Source organism: Rhinolophus ferrumequinum, chromosome 5 (assembly GCF_004115265.2).
Source record: "Rhinolophus ferrumequinum isolate MPI-CBG mRhiFer1 chromosome 5, mRhiFer1_v1.p, whole genome shotgun sequence".
In the NCBI taxonomy this organism is placed as follows: domain Eukaryota; kingdom Metazoa; phylum Chordata; class Mammalia; order Chiroptera; family Rhinolophidae; genus Rhinolophus; species Rhinolophus ferrumequinum.
Window position 1 is genome coordinate 74,787,014 of NC_046288.1, and position 23,439 is coordinate 74,810,452.

At 38.6% G+C, this 23,439-nt stretch overlaps 1 protein-coding gene across 7 annotated transcripts in view; it reads left to right on the forward strand.

Annotated features, from left to right (window-relative positions):
- The window catches only part of KCNIP4 (potassium voltage-gated channel interacting protein 4), a 1,015,463-nt gene that overhangs the window by 963,705 nt on the left and 28,319 nt on the right, over positions 1-23,439 (forward strand). For all 7 annotated transcript variants that reach the window (XM_033106241.1, XM_033106239.1, XM_033106238.1 and 4 more), the window contains one exon: positions 21,105-21,174. In XM_033106241.1, coding sequence (XP_032962132.1) covers positions 21,105-21,174 — 70 coding nt within the window. The remainder of the gene's footprint in view (positions 1-21,104; positions 21,175-23,439) is intronic.

Consider the following 23,439-nt stretch of genomic DNA (forward strand, 5'->3'; position numbering starts at 1 on the left):
TTTGTTGCATTGTATTGCCTTTGCTTGTTTGTCAAAGATCAATTGACTATATTTATGGGGCTCTATTTCTGGGCTCTCTATTCTGATCCATTGGTCTATTTGTCTATTCCTTCACCTACACCACACTATCTTGAGTACTGTAGATTTATATTTAGTTTTGAAGTAAGGTAGCGTCAGGCTTCCAACTTTGTTCTTCTTCCTGTTGGCTATTTTGGGTCTTTTGAATCTCCAATAAACTTTAGAATCAGTTTTTCAATATCCATAAAATAACTTGTAGAGATTTGGACTGGGATTGCAATGAATCTATAGATCAAGTTGGGAAGAATTGGCATTTTGACAATATTGAATTTTCTTACCCATGAACATGGGATATCTCTTCATTTACTTAGTTTTTTTTTTTTAACTTAATCTATTAGAGTTTTATAATTTTCCTCATTTATATTTTGCACATATTTTGTTAGATTTATATCTAAATATTTCATTTGTGGGGTGTTAGTCTAAATGATATTGTATTTTTAAATTCAAATTCTGTGTTTTCATTGTTGGTGTATAGGAAAGCAATTGACTTTTGCACATTAACCTTATGTCCTGCAACTTTGCTATAATCAAAGTTCCAGGAATTTTATGGTTGATTCTTTTGGATTTTGTACACAGATGATCATGTTATCTGAGAACTAAGACAGTTTTATATCTTCTTCCCAATCTGTATTTCATTTTCTTGCCTTATTACACTATTTCTTGTCCTGATGGCACAATTCAAAATATCTTAAATTAAAATTTTAAAATTTATGTTACTTCACATAACTGGGAGAGAGAAATACTTATAGCATCAGGCACAGCTGGATCAGGTTCCAACAATATCATCAGGATTCTCTCTTTTCTACTCTCCTTTTCTCAGCCCTGATTGCTCCAACAAGGAAGGATCTGGCTTTAGTCACATGACATGTCATGTGACCAATCATTGTGTCCTGGGGGATGGAGAATTGTCCTTGGACAAGCTTACAACATTGACCCAGCCCTGTGACCAGGGTAAATGGTGGGTACTGGAATTGAGAACCCCACTAGTGTCATATAAAATGGGGATTGGCACTTCCTAAAGCAAAGAAGAGAATATAACAGAACAGAATCACAGAAAGGCAGAATTAGGGTATCTCATGCTGTCACCCCCAGAGTCACTCATTCTCACTCAAGACTTTGGTCTCTGACTTAAAAATCTAAGTGATTCACTGGCCTGAAAACATCCATGAAGATGACCCAACAGGCACCCACCAGCGTTTTAGCATTTCTTAATTTTTTAAATGCCATTATTTTCTTTTCCACTCCACTTTTTACTCTGATCAGTGTAACTTGAATTTCATCATTACCTGAAAGTGCTCAACTCATAAAATCTTAAATTAGTGTCACCCATTCAGCAACAACTTTCCATGTGTTCCAACTGTCTTGGGCCCTATCTACCACTGTATCCTGGTCACTGATTTTATAAACCAGAACTTTGTTATCACTAGCCCTTCCTTCACTTCACCAATTCCATGTTAATCTAGACTGAATGGTTCGATCACCTGAAACACCTCATGACCATCCCTACTTTCTTACTCCTGTTCTGTGACCATACCTTTATTAATTTCCTAGGGCGGCTGTAACAAAATATCACAAACTGGGTAGCCTAAAACAACAAATGTTTTTCTCTCACAATCTGGATGCCAAAAGTCTGAAATCAATAGCACTGAGCCAAAATCAAGGTGTTGGTAGGGCTATGCTCTTTCCAGACGATTCAGGAGAAAGTCTCTGTTCTTTGCCTTTTCCAGCTCCTGGTGGGTGCCATCGTTCTGTGGCTTGTGACTGTGTAATGACAAGCATGGGGAAAGAAAAGGGGAGGGGGGACACATGCTAGAGTGGGGCTAATTAGTTTATTTATCAATATCTATATCAATTTATTTAGCAATATGCAAAAGACAAAGGCAATTAATAGAATGTGCTACTGTGAGCAAGTAAAGGTGGTTAAGACTAAATTATATACTTTGATAACAATGTCATGTCAGAGGAGTACACATACACATACGTTTAAGAGATCCCAATATATGTTTATTATTGATCAAAAATCACTTGGCTAAATACACAAATAACATCAGTAAGGAGTATCCAAAAGCAGTAATAAGCTTTATAGGATAGTAACTATTACAGTAGAGGCCAAAAGCTCACCAAACCAGGGTGCAGAACAGCACTGGAAAAGTCATAAATCAAAACTTTGCCAGGTCTGTAGCTGAGAGAACCTCAGGCGTCTCCCACACCACTGTTTGCTAGTTCCCAAGAATGCTGCTGCTGTTGGCGTTGTTGCTGTTGTTGTCGTCGTTGTTGTTGGAAGTTAGGACGTCTTCTGATACTGCAAGCTGCAAGTTACATATAAGTTCCCAAAGATGCTAGAATGATAACAATTCACCAACAAAAGAAGTCCCTACTGTCCATTGAGGCAAGTTCCGATCTCTTACTCTGAAACAATCCCATCCTGAAAAGCAGTCCTGAAACAGCAAATCTTCTGAATAGCAATTTCTTGAAACAGTAATCAATCAGTATCAATTCACCTGAAGTCTGTCTTACTTATCTCTTTAGATGCACCCCAGAGCCAAGGTTTATATTCCTGTCTCCCCTCTCAAGGAATGGCCAGTTCTGGGAGGGTCCAGCAGTTACTGATATGAATGCTGCCCATCCGGCTGAAAGGCCAATTCATCCAGAAAAGCAATGTCTACTGTTCTTGCAATATGCAAAAGACAAAGGAAATTAATAGAATGTGCTAATGACAGAAAGTAAAGACCAAGGCCTTCCAAAGCCTGGCAACGTGCCTGTCACATCGTCCTGATGTAACTTAGCTATTTCTTCACTTCATCTGTTGATGTGGGTATAACAGACAGAACAGAGGGAATTCTCTCAACCCCTGATCAAGAATTTCTTTAACCCTAAGCTAACCATCACCTCGCAGCACAAACAGAAAAGGCAGAAAAGTGACCTCCTCTCATGTCTCCCCTGTTCGGGAGAATGAGGCACAGAAAGCAAACATCATATCATATCTCCCTTGCTCGGGAGAATGAGACCAAAGGGGGAATTTATTCAAGCCCTGGTCATAGTACTGAAATCACCTCACATACAGGAACAAATAAAAGCTAATAGACAAAAGCTCATATCAACCAATGAAGGCAAATTTTCCTCAACATCTACCCTACAGACTGTATCACTCCAATTTTTAAGACCAGCATCTTCAATATTCTCTTGCTTCATCTTCACATTGGCTCTTCCTCTGCATGTTTACCAAATATTTCTACCTCTGTCTTATAAGGACACTTGTGATGGCACGTAGGGCCCACCTGGATGATACAAGATAATCTTCCCATTTCACGATCCTTAAATTAATTACGTCTGCAAAATATAAGGCAATATTCCTAGTTTCCAGTGATTAGGGTATCAATGTCTTTTCTTGGTGGTTTTGTTTGTTTGTTTGTTTGTTTGTTTGTTTGTTTGTGTTTTCCTAGCACTCATGTGGCAAAGAGCTAACTTTAGAGTTAGCGAGTATCTCTCTTCACTCCTTTATTACTTGCTGAAAAGAGAAAAAACAGAATGCATAATAATCACTACTAAATTCACAATTTTCAAACACAATTTGATAGTCCCATTACTTTCCCGTGACCAAATGTATCTCCGTCTATCCTTAGCTACAGTTAGATACCTATACATCCTGCAAAGTGCTCCTGATTGCATCCATAAATGCATCACAGAAACATCTGTTCTCTCACAGAGAGCAATGGATGGAGGGACTTTGTCTTCTTCAATCACTACCACATCTGCAACTCCTAGAATAGTGTCTAGTGTATAGTTGGCATTTGATTCATATTTATTTACTGACTCATTCTTTCCAGTATAAGAGAAAAAATGAGGTTCCATTTCCCCTATGTTTTCAATCCCATTCCTTCTGATATCTTGCTCCCTCTTTACCCTATATCTCTAATTTCCCCCCAACCAATCTCTCTCCTGGCTGCTTCCTTATATTCTCTAAATCTATTCAAGTCTCTTTCAAATGGAAAAAAGTGCAGAAGAATGCATGCTTACTCCAAACCATCACAAACAACAACTTTACATGCATACACAGTCTTCTCTAAGTAGTGGAAAATTTCATTCTTGTACTCTTCTTATAAAATTCCTAAAAGAATGGTCTAAATTCAGCTTCTAATCCCTCACCCCCAACTCAAGCCCCAGATATTGGCTTCCTTCCCTACCATGTCATCAAACTTGTCTTTGTTAAGTCAAGACTTTTTTTCATGGTTATTAATGTGTTGGTGTGTTGTTTTTTCTTTTACTTTTTGATTAACCCCTTTATTAACTGTGGATTTGCATGCATCTGTAAGAAATAATGCAAAGAGGTCCCCATGTACGCTTTTCTCCTAATAATGACACTTTTTTATTAGTTTCAGGTATATAAAACAATGTAATAGTTAGACATTTTGTAAAACTGTAGTAACACTGTCACAATCAGGATGTTGACATTATGCTACCCATTGATCTTATTCAAGTTTCCCCAGTTTTTCTTTCCTTGTATTTGTGTGTGTGCGTGTGTGTGTGTGTGTGAGAGAGAGAGAGAGAGAGAGAAACTACCTTTCCTTTGTAAATCTACTGAATACTTTCCAGTCTTGACATTAATTAATTGCTTGGTTTAAATTTAGTAAACATATTTAGTGCACAATGTAAGCCAAGGATTGGTCTAAAGTTTTACAAATACTGACCAAGGAAATGCAGCTAATGTGAATAGCAGAGGCTGGATTTAAGCCCACAGAGTCTCGTTTCATAGTCTAGTATTTTAACTCTTCATCCTCATGACCTCTCTGGATGTAATTAAACTTTCTGCTGATTCTGACTGGAAGCCGTGAGCTCCTTGTGTGTCTCTTCTTCCTTTGTTCCAATCTATTGCTTCTCCTTATACGTCACTGACTACTCCTCTGTGGTCTTCTTCATGGACCACTTATCCTATTCCCATCCCTTAAATGTTGCAATTCCCCAAAGCTGTGCGTTCATCTCCCTGATTTTTCCCCCACGCTATATTTTCCTTGAGAGATCTCTATACCTTTGTGTTAAAGGAACACAAACCTATAGTTCTGAACTTCGGTTTATACCTGAGATCTTACCGGAATTCCAGACTCATTCCTGTTATTGACTCTCCATCTTCCCATGAATGCCCATCAGATACGTCAAAGTTCAATTTCTCAAAAAATATCCATCTCTGTACCTCTTTGCCACAACATGCATTCCTCCACACCATCCGAAAGAAAGTCTATTTCTTTGCCTGTATTCTGATCTTAAGAAATGATGCCTCCATTCATTCATGATTATAATGTTTACAAAATGGAGAAATCATAAAACATGGAAATAACTGTGCTTCTATTGATTAATTTATATACTACAATAATACTTGGTTATTTTTTATTATGAAATGATGAGCTGGGTTAATTCACTTACAGCGCCTGGCACAGTGGTTGATATCTTTATGGAAGATGTCACAAATCATTTTCTGATGGTAGAATCAAGGAAATGATTCTTAAAGGGGGACGACATTAGCTGTGGGAATGAAAGTGTAATTAGAAATAATAGATAAAATATAGGCATTCCCATTGTCTGGGAGAAAAAAACAAAAATGTCCTTTTTCAACTGAGTATTGTCACTACCAAAGGAAATGTTCCTTGTCATACTAGGTATTCTGGGCTATTACAAAGCAAAAGATGTCTGGAATGTTTTGAGAGGTTATATACAGGCCAAACCACTCAGACTTCTCATCTACCAGCAACAATAACAAGAAACAGAGAAAATGTGAGGCAAAACTACCTTAATTTAAATCTAAACACTCATCTCTAAGGTTAACAGCTGCTGAACCAGAAAATGAAACTATCTGTGAGATACTAAAGAAAACATGCATTGTTTTTCCTTCATTATGTGGCAAGAACATAAAGCCTGTAGCTTTATACCTCACTAAGAGAGTAAAAATTTGGATCACAAACTTATGTAACTTGAGGTTGAAAGAGAATCTCTTGCTGATTAAAATAATTCCTTCACCCTATTGGCAAATAAATTTCTTGAATATCCATGAGCTCTAATAATGAAAAATGTACAGATGTGAATGAAGAGTGAAAGTGGTGAAGTTTTTGTGATTTTGATAACTCTTTCCTTATGCCTGGAACTTTTTTGAGAAATCAAGATTTTTCTATGTTAAATAAATAAATAAATAAATAAATAAATATTTAATATGTTAAACCAGATACGCAGAGAATAAGAGTCAGACTGTTTCTATTTCCAGGGTAAACACATCCACACAGACATAGCTACATCAACTAGCTTTCCAGTCTTCCAGCCCTCCACAAAGATGCTAGCTCCTCAAATAATATCACGGAGGCCTTAGTAGCATTTCCAATAGTGAGTACAGAGATCCATGCTAGTCGAATGCATCATGTACAGGTATGCATTGTAGAAGTTCTCATCATCATTATTATGAATCATTAGCTAAAGCAAAGAAAAATTTAGAATTAAATCCTACTTACAAATTAGTAATCCTGAGTTATTGACATTATAATCCACAGCAATGTGAGTTTATTCTGCATGTTTGATTTTTTTTTTTTCTTTTCCAGTTTTGGGAGGTGCGAGCAAGAGACTTTAATTCCCAGCTATGTTGAAACTCTTGTTCAACTGAAATGAATCCACACACACAAAGAACATAATAGCTGATTAGTGGAAAGATTCCACTAAGGACAAGACCAAGTCTGTTATTTTTTCCTTCTGTTTCTTCAGCAGAGAGCCTGATACAGAGTAGATGGTACATAATTATGTATTGAATAAATACTATACTAGAGTTAGAAATTCAGCTCTGGTAAGACAAAAAGAAAAGAGGGCTATATTGTAGATTGTGATTGGGACTTTTTCTGGGCACTTTATGTAAAGCATTGCTTAATTCTCTCTAGAGTTCTCTAAAACAAGTGTATTATCCCCATCACATGAATGGTAAAGACTAGATCTTGAACATATCTAGCAAGCCTTGAATTAATTTACTTGATCTGAGACTATCCCTTTCGGCACATTTGCCATCTCTTTAATCCTTGAACACATCCAGGGTTTATACATGCCCTTCGCCTGTCCCCCAGCTCTTCCTAACTCCTCCTTCAGGTCTCTGTGTAAAAGTCACTTAAATGTGATTTCCTTGGGGAAGTCTTCCCTAGAACCCTTCCTTGATTAAATTGGTCTCCCACACTTCCTTAGTAGCACTTAACTCTAGCTAAATGATTATCTGTGCAGGTCTTTATCTGTACCTTCTTTGATGGACTAAACTCCTCATGAGGAAGCTTCCTCGGTATTGTTGACTGTTTTATACCCAACACTTATTACACTCTCTGACATATAATATATATTCAAAAATATTTGATGAATAAATGAATGATGGGAAAACCCAGGATTGCAGAAGTTAAGTAGCGCATCCAAAGCCCCAAAACTGGTGATGTGAGTGGATGTTTAAACCAGAGGCAATCAAATTCCAAAGGCTACAATTTAGAACAATAACTAACTAAGAAAATGGCAGATTGGTTTAGGATTATAAAAGCCCTCTGCAACTGAATAGTATTGAATATGGGTAAATATAATGTCCTCCATTAAGTGAAAAAAACAACAAAAAGTGAACAGGTTCATAATGACCACCTCCACTGTTATAGAAGTAATCCCATCATACTCAATGCCAGGCATGGCAGTAAACATTGTATTTGGGTTATCTTTATTTAAACCTTATAATGACTCTAAGGTAGGTATTATCATTATTCCTGTTTTAAATTTTTTGAACTTTCCCCAGTAATATAGGCAAGCAAAGTCAAGCAGCCTGACCCGAGAGGCCACATGAGCTTAAAAGTTGTAAGCCTTTCAGACTCAAACTTTGGAATTGTTGTTTTCTTGCTTATTTACTCGTTTCCTTCCACCTACAACCTACAGATTTTGCGTGACTAAAATTAAGGGTGGCGCAGCTGCCAAAAAAGAGCTTTTAATTTTAAGATGATTTATTCCAACTGCAATACGTATCCAGGATGGAGGACATAGTAGTGTCTAGGTCCCTTTCTCTGAAATAGTTAATTTCTTTATATACCTAACTTGAGAACAGCAGCTCACGGTCACCTTTCATAAAGGGAAAATAGCTTTCTGGAAAGAAATCTACTCGGACTTGCACCAAGTTTAGGTAGGGAAAGCACAACGGCCAGAGCGCGAACTAGAAATTCACTTTCTAGCTAAGGTAGAGGACACCGCTGCCCCCTTGTGCCTCAGTGTTGTAATAACACAGAGCGTCGGCGCCGGCCTTTCCTGTGCCTGTAACTCCAAAGAGCCCATTGAAACGCCCTGCGGCCGCTGACAGAGGAACCAGGCTGCAGGTCTCCTTTTAGGCAACCCTGCAGCTATGGGAGTCTGGAAGCACTGCGGTTGGGGGCACAGCTGTCCTCTCAGGCAGCTTTTGTGACTCTTGCTAATTAGAGGAGAACCTCTCAAGAATGCTTCAAGGTAAAGAAGGGTGGTAACTTCTCAAGTATTTGCAACAAACCTGATTCAATTAAACAGAATTCACATTCCTTCGACTTAGAGCCAAGCTTAAGTGCTGCTCCTGACAGGGTAGCTTTCTGAGAGGCAAATAGCTGAGACAGGGACAAAACATTCTTTTTTCAGAACTGGTAATAAGAAAGTGAAGACAAAGGGTGTGTAATCAAATGTGTATAGAGCTGGCTTTGACCATGCCATACACCTTCCCCAAGAAAGCAAATACTCGCCTGAGGACTTGAGATCCTCATCTGTGACATTTGAATTACCTTACGAAAAGCAGTTAGGTTTCTCATGCTGTTTTTCCCCCAGGAGCTTTCATATGATATTTATTTGTGTGAATATGTAAATAATGCCTATCTCCTCTACAGACTGTATGGGGGAACGGGAGCTTGCCAGTCTGGGAATATTTGTTGCATAAATAATTAATGATCATTTTTGGTGAATTAATGAGGTTGAAACATATTGGGATAATAGTTCCCCATTAGTTTATTTTTCTTTTCTGTAATTACACTTGCCTGGTATGGAGGCAGCTTAGTAAGATATAGTAAAGGCTTTATATAGTCAAACTGAGGTTCACGTCCCAGTCCCACTGCTTAATATATGTCTGAAGTTGGGGAGTTTTCTTAAACCTCTCTGAGCTCATTTCTTACATATCATAGGATAAAACACCTACCTCCTCTCCACATTCCTGAGAACATGCATCTCCTTCGGAACCTGGCTTGGTGGCCGGCAGACCGTGATGATGATTAAATGTTACTTTCCTTCATCCTCTAACCCCTACACTCCCTCGAAGCTTCTTTGAATGTACCTTAGAACACGTGTTCAAAAATCTGCACCCAGAGTAATCAAATCAGCTGCACAGGCACACTGTAATCTCTAAATTGTACTTCTTTGTCCAACAGACCTCCCACCAAATGTGTCAGCAAACAATGAACTGAACTCATTTTCATTTTCCCACTTAGTAGAAAGCTATGATAAAATGGCAAGAGTGTTATTCTGTATGTTAAGGGTACCTTTTGACTATAAGTAACTGAAAACCAATCACTAAAAATGGCTTACACAGTGCGGAAAATGTATGCTGTCACATAAGAAGCCAGGGGACGATGGGTACGATGAGGTCAGCGGAGAGCCAGAATAGAGCCCATTCAGTAGGTGAGGAAAATAAGGCTGAGAAAAAGATGTTTGCAAAGCTGCAGAAAAAGATAGCCTTTTACAATTATGTCTGTGGGTGTACGTGCGGATCATCATCTTAGTGTTTTGTGCTTTCTGATTGAAATAGTGCGTGAGTCTATAAGTAGAATTTTTTATTCAGTCGTTTTGTGTGTGTTTTTTAACATCATTAGTCTCATGTCCTTTCAACCTAAATGTGATCTAATTAATTCATAAAATTCGTGACAAGATCTTGGTGATATCCAGCAGAAATAAATAAGAACAGGACACACCTCAGCATGTGGAATTCTATTCATGGCTTTCATGAAAAGAATATTTGATTTTTCAGTCACAGCAGCCCTATACACTGCTGAACACAGCCTCCACAGGATATATTTCTTCAAATCTAGTTAAATTAGGGCTCCGAGTAGTATAGTCACTGGTTGTGGTGAAAATACAATCGTATCTATACAAGTATGAGTAGATTCTATTGTTTGATATACTCGTGAATGTATGAAGTCTGACAATTAAGTTCGCAAACAATCTGAAATTCATATTTAACCACTTTGGTCCAAGGAGTATATTCAGAGAATGAAGAAGGTTCTTAATGCAAATTTTGGAAGCAGCAAAATACCCAACATGCTAGTTGTAACCAGTTGTTAATGTTTTTTTTTTCCCTTTTATACATTGTCTATCTTAATTTTATTTTGTTCTATTTCCCTGTGATGTCAGTATTTCCTAGAGGTCATTTTACAGATGAGGAAACTAACACTAAAAGCGAATAACTGACTTGCTAAGGGTTCAAACACCTGGAAACATTAGAACAGAAATTTAAATCTTGTTCTTGTCTTTAGTGATCAGCTTTTACACTGTGAAAACTGAAGGGCTAATCCTATTGTTTGTTTGTTTATTTATTTATTTATTTATTTATTTATTTATTTTGGTCTGGTATAAAAAACTGTAATCCTATTGTTTTTAAATGAGCTTCTTACAGCCCAAATGTTGAATACAGCAAGGTTTATAAAATTTGGATTGATATAAGAAATGTCCTGGCATTCTCCCTTAATTTCTGTGATCACATTTATGATAAGCAGCCAGGAGAGTTGGGGTGGAACTAAGAAGTTAGCTTCAGAAGTTCTTCATAAGCGTTCCATGGTCTCCTGTGTGACCAAGGACAGAGATGCGTGTAAGAGAAAGTGGTGATTTTTCAATAGTATAGCGCAAGGCATCCAAAATGTTCCCTCAGTCCAACTGGATAGAGAAGAAAAGGGGAATCACAAGGTGGAAAAAAAAAAAAAAACTTGTTTGGGAGTGCATGAAGTTTAAAAACTTGCACACAAGTTTTCGAGGAAACTTCCAGAGCAAGTTTATTCCCTAATATTTTAAAAGCTAAGAACTGGTTGGGTACTTATCCATTCAGGATAAACATTTTTTGTATTCTCTTTTCTGAATACAGCTGGGCTCTGTAAAGATCGGTCCCTGCCTTCAAGGTATTTACCAAGTTTAAAGGGATCCGAGAAGTCTGCAAACACAATCTAGTTTCATCAACAGTCCAGATCGTGGAACTGTGCCATTTAAATTTTGTAAATTCTATAATTGTAGAACGCTTTGTCGTCTTTAAAATGTCATGCTACTAAGAGAGTGGCTTTTCAGAGCAACCTCGGTTTCAAATGAGGGAAGTGGGAAGTGGAAATTTAATTTAAAAGAACCTATGCTTTCCCAATTGGATTAGGTTTTAAGCAGGGTGGAATAATATGTAAAGACAGTCATGCTTTCCAATTACAGATCTCTGAGAATGAAATACTCCATCCATCATCTTTATTGTATCAGTGCATTCACTTCATCTTTCTTGTGAAAACCATCCTTGCTGGAGGTGGTGGGGTTTTGTTTTGTTTTCACACTTTAATGAACTAATTATTAGGATATATAAAAGAAAACCTCAAAAGATAAAAAAAAAAAACCTCTCTTGGCTATGAAATAATTATACTGTAACTCAGCTTCATATGTTCACATCTTGAAAATTAAGAAAATAAAAAGCCAGTCTTTCCCAAATGTTAAATATTTACAGTTATGATGTATCTGTGGCATATAAGATGATCAGACAAAAATACAACTTGTCAAAGCATCCTTCTATAAGGCAATTTCTTATCTGATTTGGAGGCAATCCAGACATCAGAATCTTAACTATAATAATTAGATAGCGTCCATGTGATATACATATGGTAATTTGAAGGTAGTTTTAAATTATACTTCATAAAATAGCAAGTGATTAAGAAAGAGTTAGATTTATACTCAAAATAAGAACTTCATAGTATATGATTAAATTCACTTAGGTATAAAGAAACATATTCATTATTATCTGTGCAGTGATGCTCTCAGATGAATTTCAAACATCTCCTCACATTGTAACCAGTAAAACTACTTACCAGCTATACGGACAAAGGAAGAAGGCCTTTTCTGTCCTTTCCGGTGCATCAATGACGATACTATTTAATCACAGAATCTCAGTGGGTACAAATGTTGAAAGATAAATTTCTCATTCATACTCCATGCTCATCTCTGGTCAGTAGAGGTGTTTTGCTCATTGATGTCGCTCCAGGGGTCCTGCTGATGGAGCAGCCACCATCTCACACATGATTGCCATGCCAGAAAGAGTAGAGAGCTCTGGCATGTCTGGCCTCAGCAATTAAATACTGCAGCCCCAAAATGGTGCGTGTCTAGATGGGTTCTGATCACAATTCCAAATGGGGATGTGGGAACAGGGTGTTCTCGCCTCACCAAGCAATTCTGGGACACCAGCTGGGTGTCTTACAATTCAACTCAATTCTGACACTGTCTACCCAGATTAGCATCACATTCTGCAAGTTAAGGGCTCAGTCCCACAAGACTGCCCTCCACTTCAGATGCCAATCACAAGCCCAGGTTATTTGCTGTACTTCTCACTGACCAGCTATAGATGAGAGGGTCCCACGACCTCATCCTTGGATTTGATTTGCTGCAGTGGCCCTCAGAACTCAGAAAACTCATTTACTCACTAGTTTACTGGTTTATTATAAGAGATACGACTCAGGAACATCCAAACGGAAGAAATGCATAGAGCAAGAATAGAGAAAAAGGTGCGGAGCTTCCCTGCCCTCTCAGAACAGGCTGCTCTCCCCAAATCTTCATGTGTCCGTCAACTCAGAAGCTCTCTGAACTCCATCCTGTTTGGTTTCTATGAAGGCTTCATTACATAGGCGTGATTGATTAAATTATTGGTTATTGGTGATTCATTTAAACCGCCAGCCCTATCCCTTTGAGGGGGTTGGGGGCAACTGAAAATTCCAACCCTCTAATCACATGGTTTGTTCTCCTGGTAACCAGTAGGACATGCTTAGGTGGGGGCCAAAATCACCTCATTTACATATCAAGCGATACCTTTATGTCTCTCATCATTTAGGGAATTCCAGTGGTTTGAGGAGCTCAGGGCCAGAAATGGGGACGGAAACCAAATGTATACACACACACACACACACACACACACACACAGTGCCAAAAAAAATATACACATTTTAAGGCAGGAAAAAACTGTATTAAAATTGTAATACTCAATATATACCAATAACAAAAGATGAATGCAAGTCATGTGTATACATTGCTTTGGCACCCCCAGTCTTATAATTTTACATATATTATTATAATAATAATTATTATTATTATAAATCACAATATCACAGTGTGACTTCTGCTTTCCATTCATTGGACAGAGTTTGTCATGTGGTCACAGCCAACCATTAAGGACCCATGACATGCAGTCTTCCCATGTGTTCAGAAGCAGGGAGAACTTGTTGATAAATCACACTAAAGACTGCCACACATAGAGTCGGTCCTCCTTGCCTCATCCAATTTAGCTGTTCCCTTTTGGTGTATCTCATAGGTTACTGCTGCTTGATCTTGTAAGTGTCCAGGATGTTTGCTGATCTCTGCTTGCGAACTTGTGCACAGCTCACTTTCAGTATGGTCTCCTCTAGCCATCGTACTGTTTAAGAAGGTAACTTCCTCTAAGAAGTGCCACCTGCCTGCCACCTATTTTTGCCAGAGGAATGGGTGCTCCCCTTTGGGTAGTGGTATGTGTCTCCATCTTTCTCTTCTCTGATCGGAGTGACCAGTCTTTGTGTTCTCTTTGTGTAGTTCTGCCCACAACCTGCCTGTGCTATCTATCAAGAAGGTATCAGTCTACTTCCTTTGTCAGGAAAAATAACAGAAAGAACAGTCATTGGAAAAAACATGGATGCAATGACATTTCTGTTGGTAGAAACTCAGGTTTTCAGTTTAAGCACCTCATAACCACTACCATGTAGTAACCACATGCCCTCCTTAGCAACAGGGGTAGTTGTGAGAGATGACAAAATACACAGATGCTTAAAAAATGTGACACTGTAGATATCATACTTGTAAAAGGGTCCCCAAGAAACTATTTACTTCACAAGGACTTTCAGTTCTTTTCCCCATGATATTTTTGTACCATAATCCTTTTTGGATTCCTGAAGAGCTATTTCTAAATGTTTAATGATAGTTCTGAACCTAAGGAGATGACATACACTAGAACAGGATGATTTGTGGGAAGAGATATCAGCCAGTGGAGTGGACAAATATTATTGAGGGAATACATCTGATTTGCATATCACGCAATTGCTTCTAGAGAATTCCACCAGAATTCTGACAACTTTCAAGGAAATACTGAAAAGCTTTCTTACAAAGTAAAAGTATACGCAAATCAAAAAAATAATTTCTTTAGCAATTTCCTGTGCATACATGGATCTCTCTCCAAGGCCCTTTACGTGGACCACGGTATTTCCAATGTACTCACCTCAGCATTACTAGGGAAAACTTTCCTTTAAGTTAATGAATACAAGGCTCCTGGGTTTCTACTGACATTTATTTCCAGCACGGTGGCCTTTATTATTTTCAGCTTTTACAATTGCAGTATTCCCGTGCCTTTGACGGTAAGCTCTGATGATATTAGGTAGAGTAAATTCAATTTATAATGCTAGAATAGCAGGCATAGCTCATACCTGCTTTATGGGCTCATTGCTTTATATCAGACCTGCACTCTACTGGGTTTAACTGCTTTGATGAATACAATTTAACCCTGGGATAGCCGCATTGATGTTACAATGACTCTATGTATAATGGAGTTCTGCCTACCAAATTCTAGATTATTACTATTGTACCAATAGCTAATATGTAATGAGCAAACATGATGCACAAAGAGAGCTAAGATATCACATAACATGCATTATCTTATTAATTTTTATGACATCCTTCTGATGTCAATATTTATCCTCATTTGCCGAGGAGAACAATGAGACTTAGATTCTTAGATTAAACAATTCATCTAAAGCTACACAACTTCAAAGTGGAAAGCAGGGCTTCAATCCAGTTTTTCTATTTAACTCCAAAACCCAGGACCATAAGCATTTTACTATATTATTCTAAATACTACCGGGCAGAACAACAGCAACTGTATGGACATGAAGGCGTTTGTGGTAACCAAGCACCAGTCTAGATGTCGGGAAACCGGACACAAGATAAACATCAGCAACCCACTGTGTGGTTTATGGGCAATTCCTGGAGCGTCAACCTCAATCTCCTCACCTTTCAAATGAAGCCATTGAACTGAAGTATCTCTAAAGTTACTTAAACACTCAAGTTTGCTGATTCTGTGATCGATAGACTATGCACTACCATTTTCTAATTATGAGAACACAGACAGCTTCTCTCTAAGGTGGTTTCCTCATCTGTAAAATGGAGGTAATGCTACCTATCTAATCATTCACACGAAATAATCTATGTAAGTGCTTAACGCTTGCAACGTAGAAAGTGGTCATACGTATCAGCTTTATCGCCATCATCATCATGTTGTCATTATGAAAATCACTAGTTTGTTAGTATTGATATTAGTAATAGAAAAATATGCATTGTATATTTACACCTGATCTTGACACTCACGGGTACCGTGATACTACCTGAGAAGACTGAAAGGATCATCAGGGAACACATCCGTAAGGCCCAAAAGGGCAAGTATTTCTTCACCACCTGACAAATGTATGGCAGTTATGTACTGAGAAAATCTCATTCCACATTTATTGCATCCTGTTCATATCATATGTATATTTAAATCTGTGTCCCCAGTTTTAATTGAAGTGGCTTCGTCTTTGTGTGTAGCTCTCTCCAGGATGGCCATGATGGGTGTCTGTGGGAGCAAACAAATATTGTGTTTCTTCCCAAAGAAGTATTTCCACAGGTGGTTCACCAGGAGGCCACTTCCAATGGAAAAACAGATGATAATCCAGACACAGGATAACATTACAATTAATGGAGTCAGAAGTATATGAGTTTGATTTCACTGAACTTTAATTCCATAGAAGCAAAATGGAATTTTTAAAAACTCACTCCTATATCTTCAGTGTGCAGAGCAGCACTTGATACATAGTAGGCACTGAATAACTATTTCTTTTTTTTTAATTAAAGTTTATTGGGGTGACAATTGTTAGTAAAATTACATAGATTTCAGATGTACAATTCTGTCATACATCACCTATATATCACATCGTGTGTGAATAACTATTTCCTGAAAGAATGAACAAATGGATGGCTCTGTGAAAAACTGTTGTGCAACTCCAACAAGTTACTTAATTTTAATGTCCCTGAGCTTCATTTTTTTTCATGTATAAATAATCCCTACCTTTCAGGATTAGTGAAAGCCATCGAAGAGGTGATCTATGTAAGAACACATTGAATATGCACTCAATAAACAGTTGTTACTATGATAACGTGGTCCTACAGAGTGGCATCAAAGCCTCCTATCTACACAAATACAGGCACATCATGTTATCCCTTGGAGACACCTGTACAAATGCCTTGATGTCCCCTGGCAATTTTCAGAATGACAAGTAGATTCATGAGGGAAGCAAATTATTGCTGTTTATTCATGGGATTCGGTGCATTTCAAATCCATTTGTGATTCTGGTCAGCAGCCCCTCAACATGCGACACTTTTTCATAAACGAGTGGTGGCAGCACACGTTGGAAGAGCCTCTCTGGAAAGCAACGTGACTGTGCATAGGAAGAGCCTTAAAATGGCTGAAACCCTTTGGTCTTGTGATTCTCCTACTGGGATTAGTCATAAAGAAAGAACCACAGGTGCAGTCACAGATGTATGCACTGGAATATTAATTACATCATTATTTCTATGTAGACAAAAATGCTGAAATCCCCTTAATATCCAACAATTTGGTAAATTCAATGAATACATTATTATGCAGCCATTAAAAATCATGACAGAAAACATTCAGGATATTTTGTAAATTAAAAAAATACTATATTCTTGTATTATACCAATTTTATTTGTAGAGCCTATTAATATATGCTTAAATAAATGACCAAATGGTCTTACAGTGATAGAATTATTGCAAATTTTGACTTGCTTTAATTTTTTTCTATAGACAGCACATTTTCACAGAATAATCATTTGCTAATAATCAGACAAAATGTGTTTAGAAAATATAATATGGAAGTCATAGGGCTTACGGAAGGTTATAGTTTCTTCTCAAAGTATAGATGAGTATTCCTCACTTTCCCTAAACCTGGGAACTCTCCTGCTTATTGGATCCTTCCTCTTAGAATGAAGAGAGCCTAATGAACAAATGCATACTGAGATGTTTAAGCCTTGTTGGACTTGTTGACTTGAAAATATCATCATTTAAAAATGATACCAGGAGAAAATAATTTATAATGTCACATGATTTGATGATAATCATAATAAAGCCTCAGTAGGAGATCCATTTCAGAGCACAGACATTTGGAGTATATTTCAAATAAGACTCTGAGACAGACATTGCTAGCAGGTCACCAAATATGTGCTCATATCTTCTTCCTGGGCACACGAGACTTTCGTTGTTTGGGGTGGACCTATTAAGTGATTTCTAACCAACACAGTGAGAGTGGAAATAATGCCTAACACTTCAAGACCTGACCCGTGACACCTCCCATGCACAATATTCAAATACCCTTTTTCTCCTTCTGAATGAGACAATCACAGAGAATCACAGACAATCAGGAGCCACACATTGAAGACAGACAGATTCACCTCTGTTCCTTAATGACTCTGAGGAGAAGAACCATCAGGGGATCTGCATACCCACCCACGTCTGTTAGATGAGCAAGAAATATCCTACATTCTTTTAAACGTATTACAATTCAGGGGCCTGCTTGTTATAGCAGCAGGACATAACCTGCCTCATGGGCTACATCGTTTATTGTGTGCACTTAGCTGCACACTTGGCCAGGCCAAATTTCATTCTTGATGAACAGATGGAGATATCACTTTGGTGGAAAAACCACTCTCTAAAAGGGGTGAGGAGAAAGTTAGAGACTAGACCTTTGGTGCCATTTTTAAAATGACTAGAGTCTTATAGAATTGAGTTAACTTTTTTCACGTGAAGGTAGTGAAATGCTTTTGCTTCCCATAACAACTCTTTACAAAACAGAAAAGATCACACTCTCTGGATTGTTATTTTTGTTATCTTTTTGTCTTGTTTTGTCCTTTCTTCTTCTGTTTGGTTGTAGGCCCCATGAGGGCAAGACCTTTGCCTTGTTTATTGCTGATGCCCCTAGACTAATTCCTAGAATAATAAACATATAATATATATTGGTTGAAGATGTAAATTAATGTAAGCTGGTGAGACTTACCACCCTAAAACTTGACCAGGGGCTTTCAGCTGGCAGAAGAAGGATTTTTGTCTGATATAGAGACATGTGCTAAAACATAAAACAAATACAAATACGAAAGTCAATGTCTAAATTTTATTTTGTATTATAAGATATGTTTATCAAATGCCTCAGGAGACCAAAGGCAGCTGACAAATTTGTTGAGTGCCAATGTCCCTTCACTTGCCATCTCTTGCTTGCTAGACTCACTAACTCGGAGACAGGTTTCCCGCTCTGACCTTGCACAAATTCACTACCTGATGGCAGACGGCCATCTATTTGCCCTCTTCTCACTATCCCAAGCAGATGGCTCTGAGTTAAATAGCCCATAAATCACAATTTCCATGTGTGAGACGGTCCAACTACAAAGTGCCTACTTACTGTGAAATTGGTTCTGATGCTGCCAACTAGATAGAGTTATTTAGCCAAAACTTTGGAGTGATTAGCTATATACATGCCATCTTCTTTCCTTTCTGGAGTTGTAGCTATTGATTCTTCTTTTGTTTATATATTAGCCAGGAGTCTCCCCCAAACATGGAACCAATAGACGAGTATATGCACAGAAGGAGATTTATTTTAAATAATTGGTTCTCACTATTGTGGAGGCTTAACCAGTCCAAAGTCTGGTGTGAGGGAAGGGAGAGGGGCAGACAAGCTGGAGGCTCAAGAAAGAGCTGTGGTCTTCTGGAGATTTCCGTCTTGCTCAGTGGAGGTCAGCCTTTTGTTCTATGCATGTCTTGAACTGATTAGATAAGGTCCACCCGCATTATGGGAAGGAAACTGCTTTACTCAAAAGGGCAGTGATTTACATGTAAATCTTATCCAAAAATAACCCCACAGAAACATCAAGAATATTGTTTGATCAAACACTTGGGCATGATGGGCCAGACAACTTGACACATACAATTAACCATCACAGTTTGCTTGCTTTCTTGCTCATTTGTTTTTGCATGTCATTTCTTTGCTCCAATTCCCTCAGGTTCTTTGGGTCATTATTTCATGGGGCTCATATATCCAGAACTTATGGTGACCTGGAAAGTCCTAAGACCATGGTACAGCGCTCCCAGTGGCTAGCTGAGCAGCTGAGTTCTTTAGCACAGAACCTCCAGTTCTGCCTCTGTGAGTGGAGATACCTAAGTCAGAGGTTTATTACAACAGTGAGTGGGAGAAATATACACTGAGAGGCTCTCTACACACAAGTTCACCTTGAAACTATTGTTTTAAATTGTGTTTATGTATCAGAGTTCCTGCCTTTCGAATCAATGAATGAGAAAATTGAAAATACCTCACGTGAAGCCCACTACAGTTATAAGTATCTGGTTCATTGGAATAAAGATCAAATTAATAAATCCATTTTATCCATGAGTGGATAATGATTTTAAGGGTTAAGAGAACCTTTAAAGACCACAACAGGTGATTATTGAAGATCCCAGGAATAATGTCAAATTTAAAGTACACAGGATATTCATCCCTAAAGTCAAGGAAGTTACTGCACCCCTGATTCTCCCCCAGTGAATCCTGGGAATTTGCCAGGTAGTTTGGAGGTACTGTGATAGCCGACCCAAGGGAACTCAGGTAAGAGGGGACTGTTCATGAGAAACTCCTCAAAAGAACAGAGCTCATCACTTCCTCTCCTTCCATGTATAATTAGCATCCCACGTGTGATTTGATGCTGGATTATTATGTGATTGTCAGTCTTCACGGTTCCAAGAGTCTCTACTCCTCAGATTCCCGGCCAGACTGTTCTTAGTACTCCAAAGAGTAGAGGAAGTCTCACCCACACCTCAGTCTAAGACCCACTTGTTTAGTCCTCATTTTCTGCACCAAGGCAGATTCCTTCTAATAACATTTTAGATTTTGGCTCCTTTTATAGAAAAGGCCCATCTACTCTCAGAGTGACAGGCTTGCCCTGTGGTCCCACCACGTCAATAGTTCGTGGAGTTCCCAAGATCAATATCCAGGAGTCTCAAATAACTCCACCCATGGGACGAAAGTGGGAATTCATTATGTGCAGGCCCATGGCTTTTCAGACATTCCTCTCCAGAAATTCAAAAAATCTTGGGGTCCTGGCTCATATAAAGTCACTTTTTACAAACCAAGTTAGTGTGCACTTCTGACCTTACTGTTAACAGAAATGAGTAATTAGTCCTGGTTGAAACTTCTTGGGCCACCTTAGACCCAAAGGGAGCATACCATTTTGTAATTGAACTAAAGTATATGTGGGTCCAGCAAATCTGCAGAGAGGACAAATCACCAAGATCCAACAAAGACCATGTGATAAGCATCTTGCAAAATCCTTGCTTTATAAAAAACAATGTAGTTTCCTCTTACCTCTTTGATAATAGACATATGTGTTCTCACAAGCAGCAGTGCATTTTTGAATGTGTCAGACCAGCTTGGACATTTATATGCAAAGATGTTTACGTCGGCAATTCTTTCCGTGAGAACTGGGACAGAAAACCTTATCGTGTGCTTTTACATTCTTTGTAATAATGGATAGGTGGTTGGTTTTCTTGGTGCAGCTCTGCATCATAGACCGTGCTGTTTAAAAATGTGCAAAAAATTAGTTTTCTGAATACTTTGCTCAAATTGCTTCTCTACCACTTTCTCTAGGAATGCCCCAGCGGTGTTGTTAATGAAGAAACCTTCAAAGAGATTTACTCACAATTCTTTCCACAGGGAGGTAAGTGAGAGTGTGGGCTTGTGAATGTATTCTCAGTTAGAATTATGCTTGCAATCTTTTTCTTTTCCCTCCACGTGGTGCTGCACTGGCCTGGGGAAGGGACAGCGTGAGAAACATATAGTGGCTTTTCTTACCATTCACGTGCACTCTTTCTTGGTCTCTGTGGGACAGGGGGGTGTTTCAGTCTCATCCCCATGTTTTTGGAGTTTCTCAGTGGGTTTTCCTCATGAATAATTATGAGTTGTTCTCCCTGTGAAGAGGTGTAAGGTTGGCAATGACCTATGTCACCATTTGGTGAGGTCACTCACTTAGTGTGTTGATGTTGTATACCGCTTCCTTGTTGGACTACTTATGCTTGCAATCTTGAGTTTGGTTTAGTCTTTCACAACATGACGCTACATGTTCGATCTTTATGTAAAAGAATTACTATACGGCATGCCAGTGCGTATGATTTTTAATATATCAGTAAACTACTAACAAATGATCAAATATCCAAGTTCATGCTTCAGTTTAGCACAAACAGTTTTGCTCTGTGCCTAGTACTGTGGCTCTCAGATGTACAGCACTTTCTGACAAGGTCCTAGATGTGACACAAAGCTTTCATGTGCAATGTAGGTTTCATTTGAGTCTCCCAGCTCTCAGAATGAGGACAAATGTAATTATCCTCAATTTACAGGTGTGAAATCTGGGGCTTCGGGAAGTTAAATGGCTTGGTTAGGGCCACATGTTTCACTGAAAATAAGACCTAGCCAGACCATCAGCTCTAATGAATCTTAAGGAGCAAAAATTAATATAAGACTCGAAATTATATTATATTATATTATATTATATTATATTATATTATATTATATTATATTATATTATATTATATAGACCTGGTCTTATATTATAGTAAAATAGACCGGGTCTTATATTAATTTTTGTTCCAACAGATGCATTAGAGCTGATTGTCTGGCTACGTCTTATTTTCAGGGACACACAGAATCCATTACGTGGCAGATCTGGGTTCAAACCTAGATTTTTTGGAGCCTCACATTGCGTTCTTTGGGCTTTACTCTCTCTTTAGGTTACTTTTTGCTATGACCCACCCCACCCCACCCCGTATCTGAGGAAATTAATACCATTCTAGATATTATTTTAATAATAGAAAGAAAACAGGAGAGCATAATGATAATGCGTATATGTTAGAGATGAGTGAAGAGATATATTGGCATTTGGACCGTATTGTTTCTCCTTCAGTCACCCAACAGGATGCCCAGCTCAAGTTTGTCCCACAGGCTACGCTGTGCCCAGCTATATGTTAAGCGCTGGCAATGTAAGAGGAGTCAGTTGTGGTACCTGCACAAAGCAACGTTGTATTCTAGTGCAGCAGATGGTCAAGGTCAAAATAAAGTATAAGTGTGAAGATAGAGGTTTAAAAACCTGCTATTATGAAAGCACAATGTAGGACATTTAGACCAGCTGGCGAACAGGGAAGAAATAAAAAAGAGGCTATCCAGACAAATCGAACCTGAACGGAAATAGCGGCCATTCATGTGGTGTCTAACATGTGTCGGGTCCTGGCATGCATTTCCCCTCACCTTCCAACAACCCTAATTTGATTCTCCCTTTTTAATAAATGTGGAAACTAAGGTACAGAGAAGTTCATCCATTTCCTTGTCCATATATATATATATATATATATATATATACATTTTTTTTTAACTGCTTTCCTCTTTAAAAAAGCCACCAAAAGAACTCAGTAGTGTCTGAGTTCGTCTCTGATTCCGACTGTCCTGCCCACTCCCCCATCATGGTCTGTTCTCCACACAAGCCCCAGTGATCCTGGTAGAAGGGAAGCCAGGTCACGTCCTTGCTCTGCCCACACCTCCTATCCCCTCGGAGCATAAGCCACAGCCCACGCAGTGTCCTACACCGGTGGTCACCGGTCTCAGGTCCCCTCTCTGCCTCCTTAGTCACCGCTCTTCCAGCCACACTGGCCTCCTTACCGTTCCTCCAACAGCCCGGTCATGTCGCTGCCTCTGGACCTTTGGACTTGCTGTTCCTTCTGCCTGGAATTCTTTCCTCCCACATACCCATCTCAATACCTCACGACCTTTGCTTTCATTCAGCTGTCGCCCTATGTTAAATGGCAACCCCTTACGCATTCCCCATGCCCCTCCCCTGCTTTATGCTTCCCTTTAGCTCTCAAGAGCACCTGATAATATACATATGTAACCTATTTTTGTTCTTGTTTATTATCTCTTTCCCCACGAGAGCGTCATC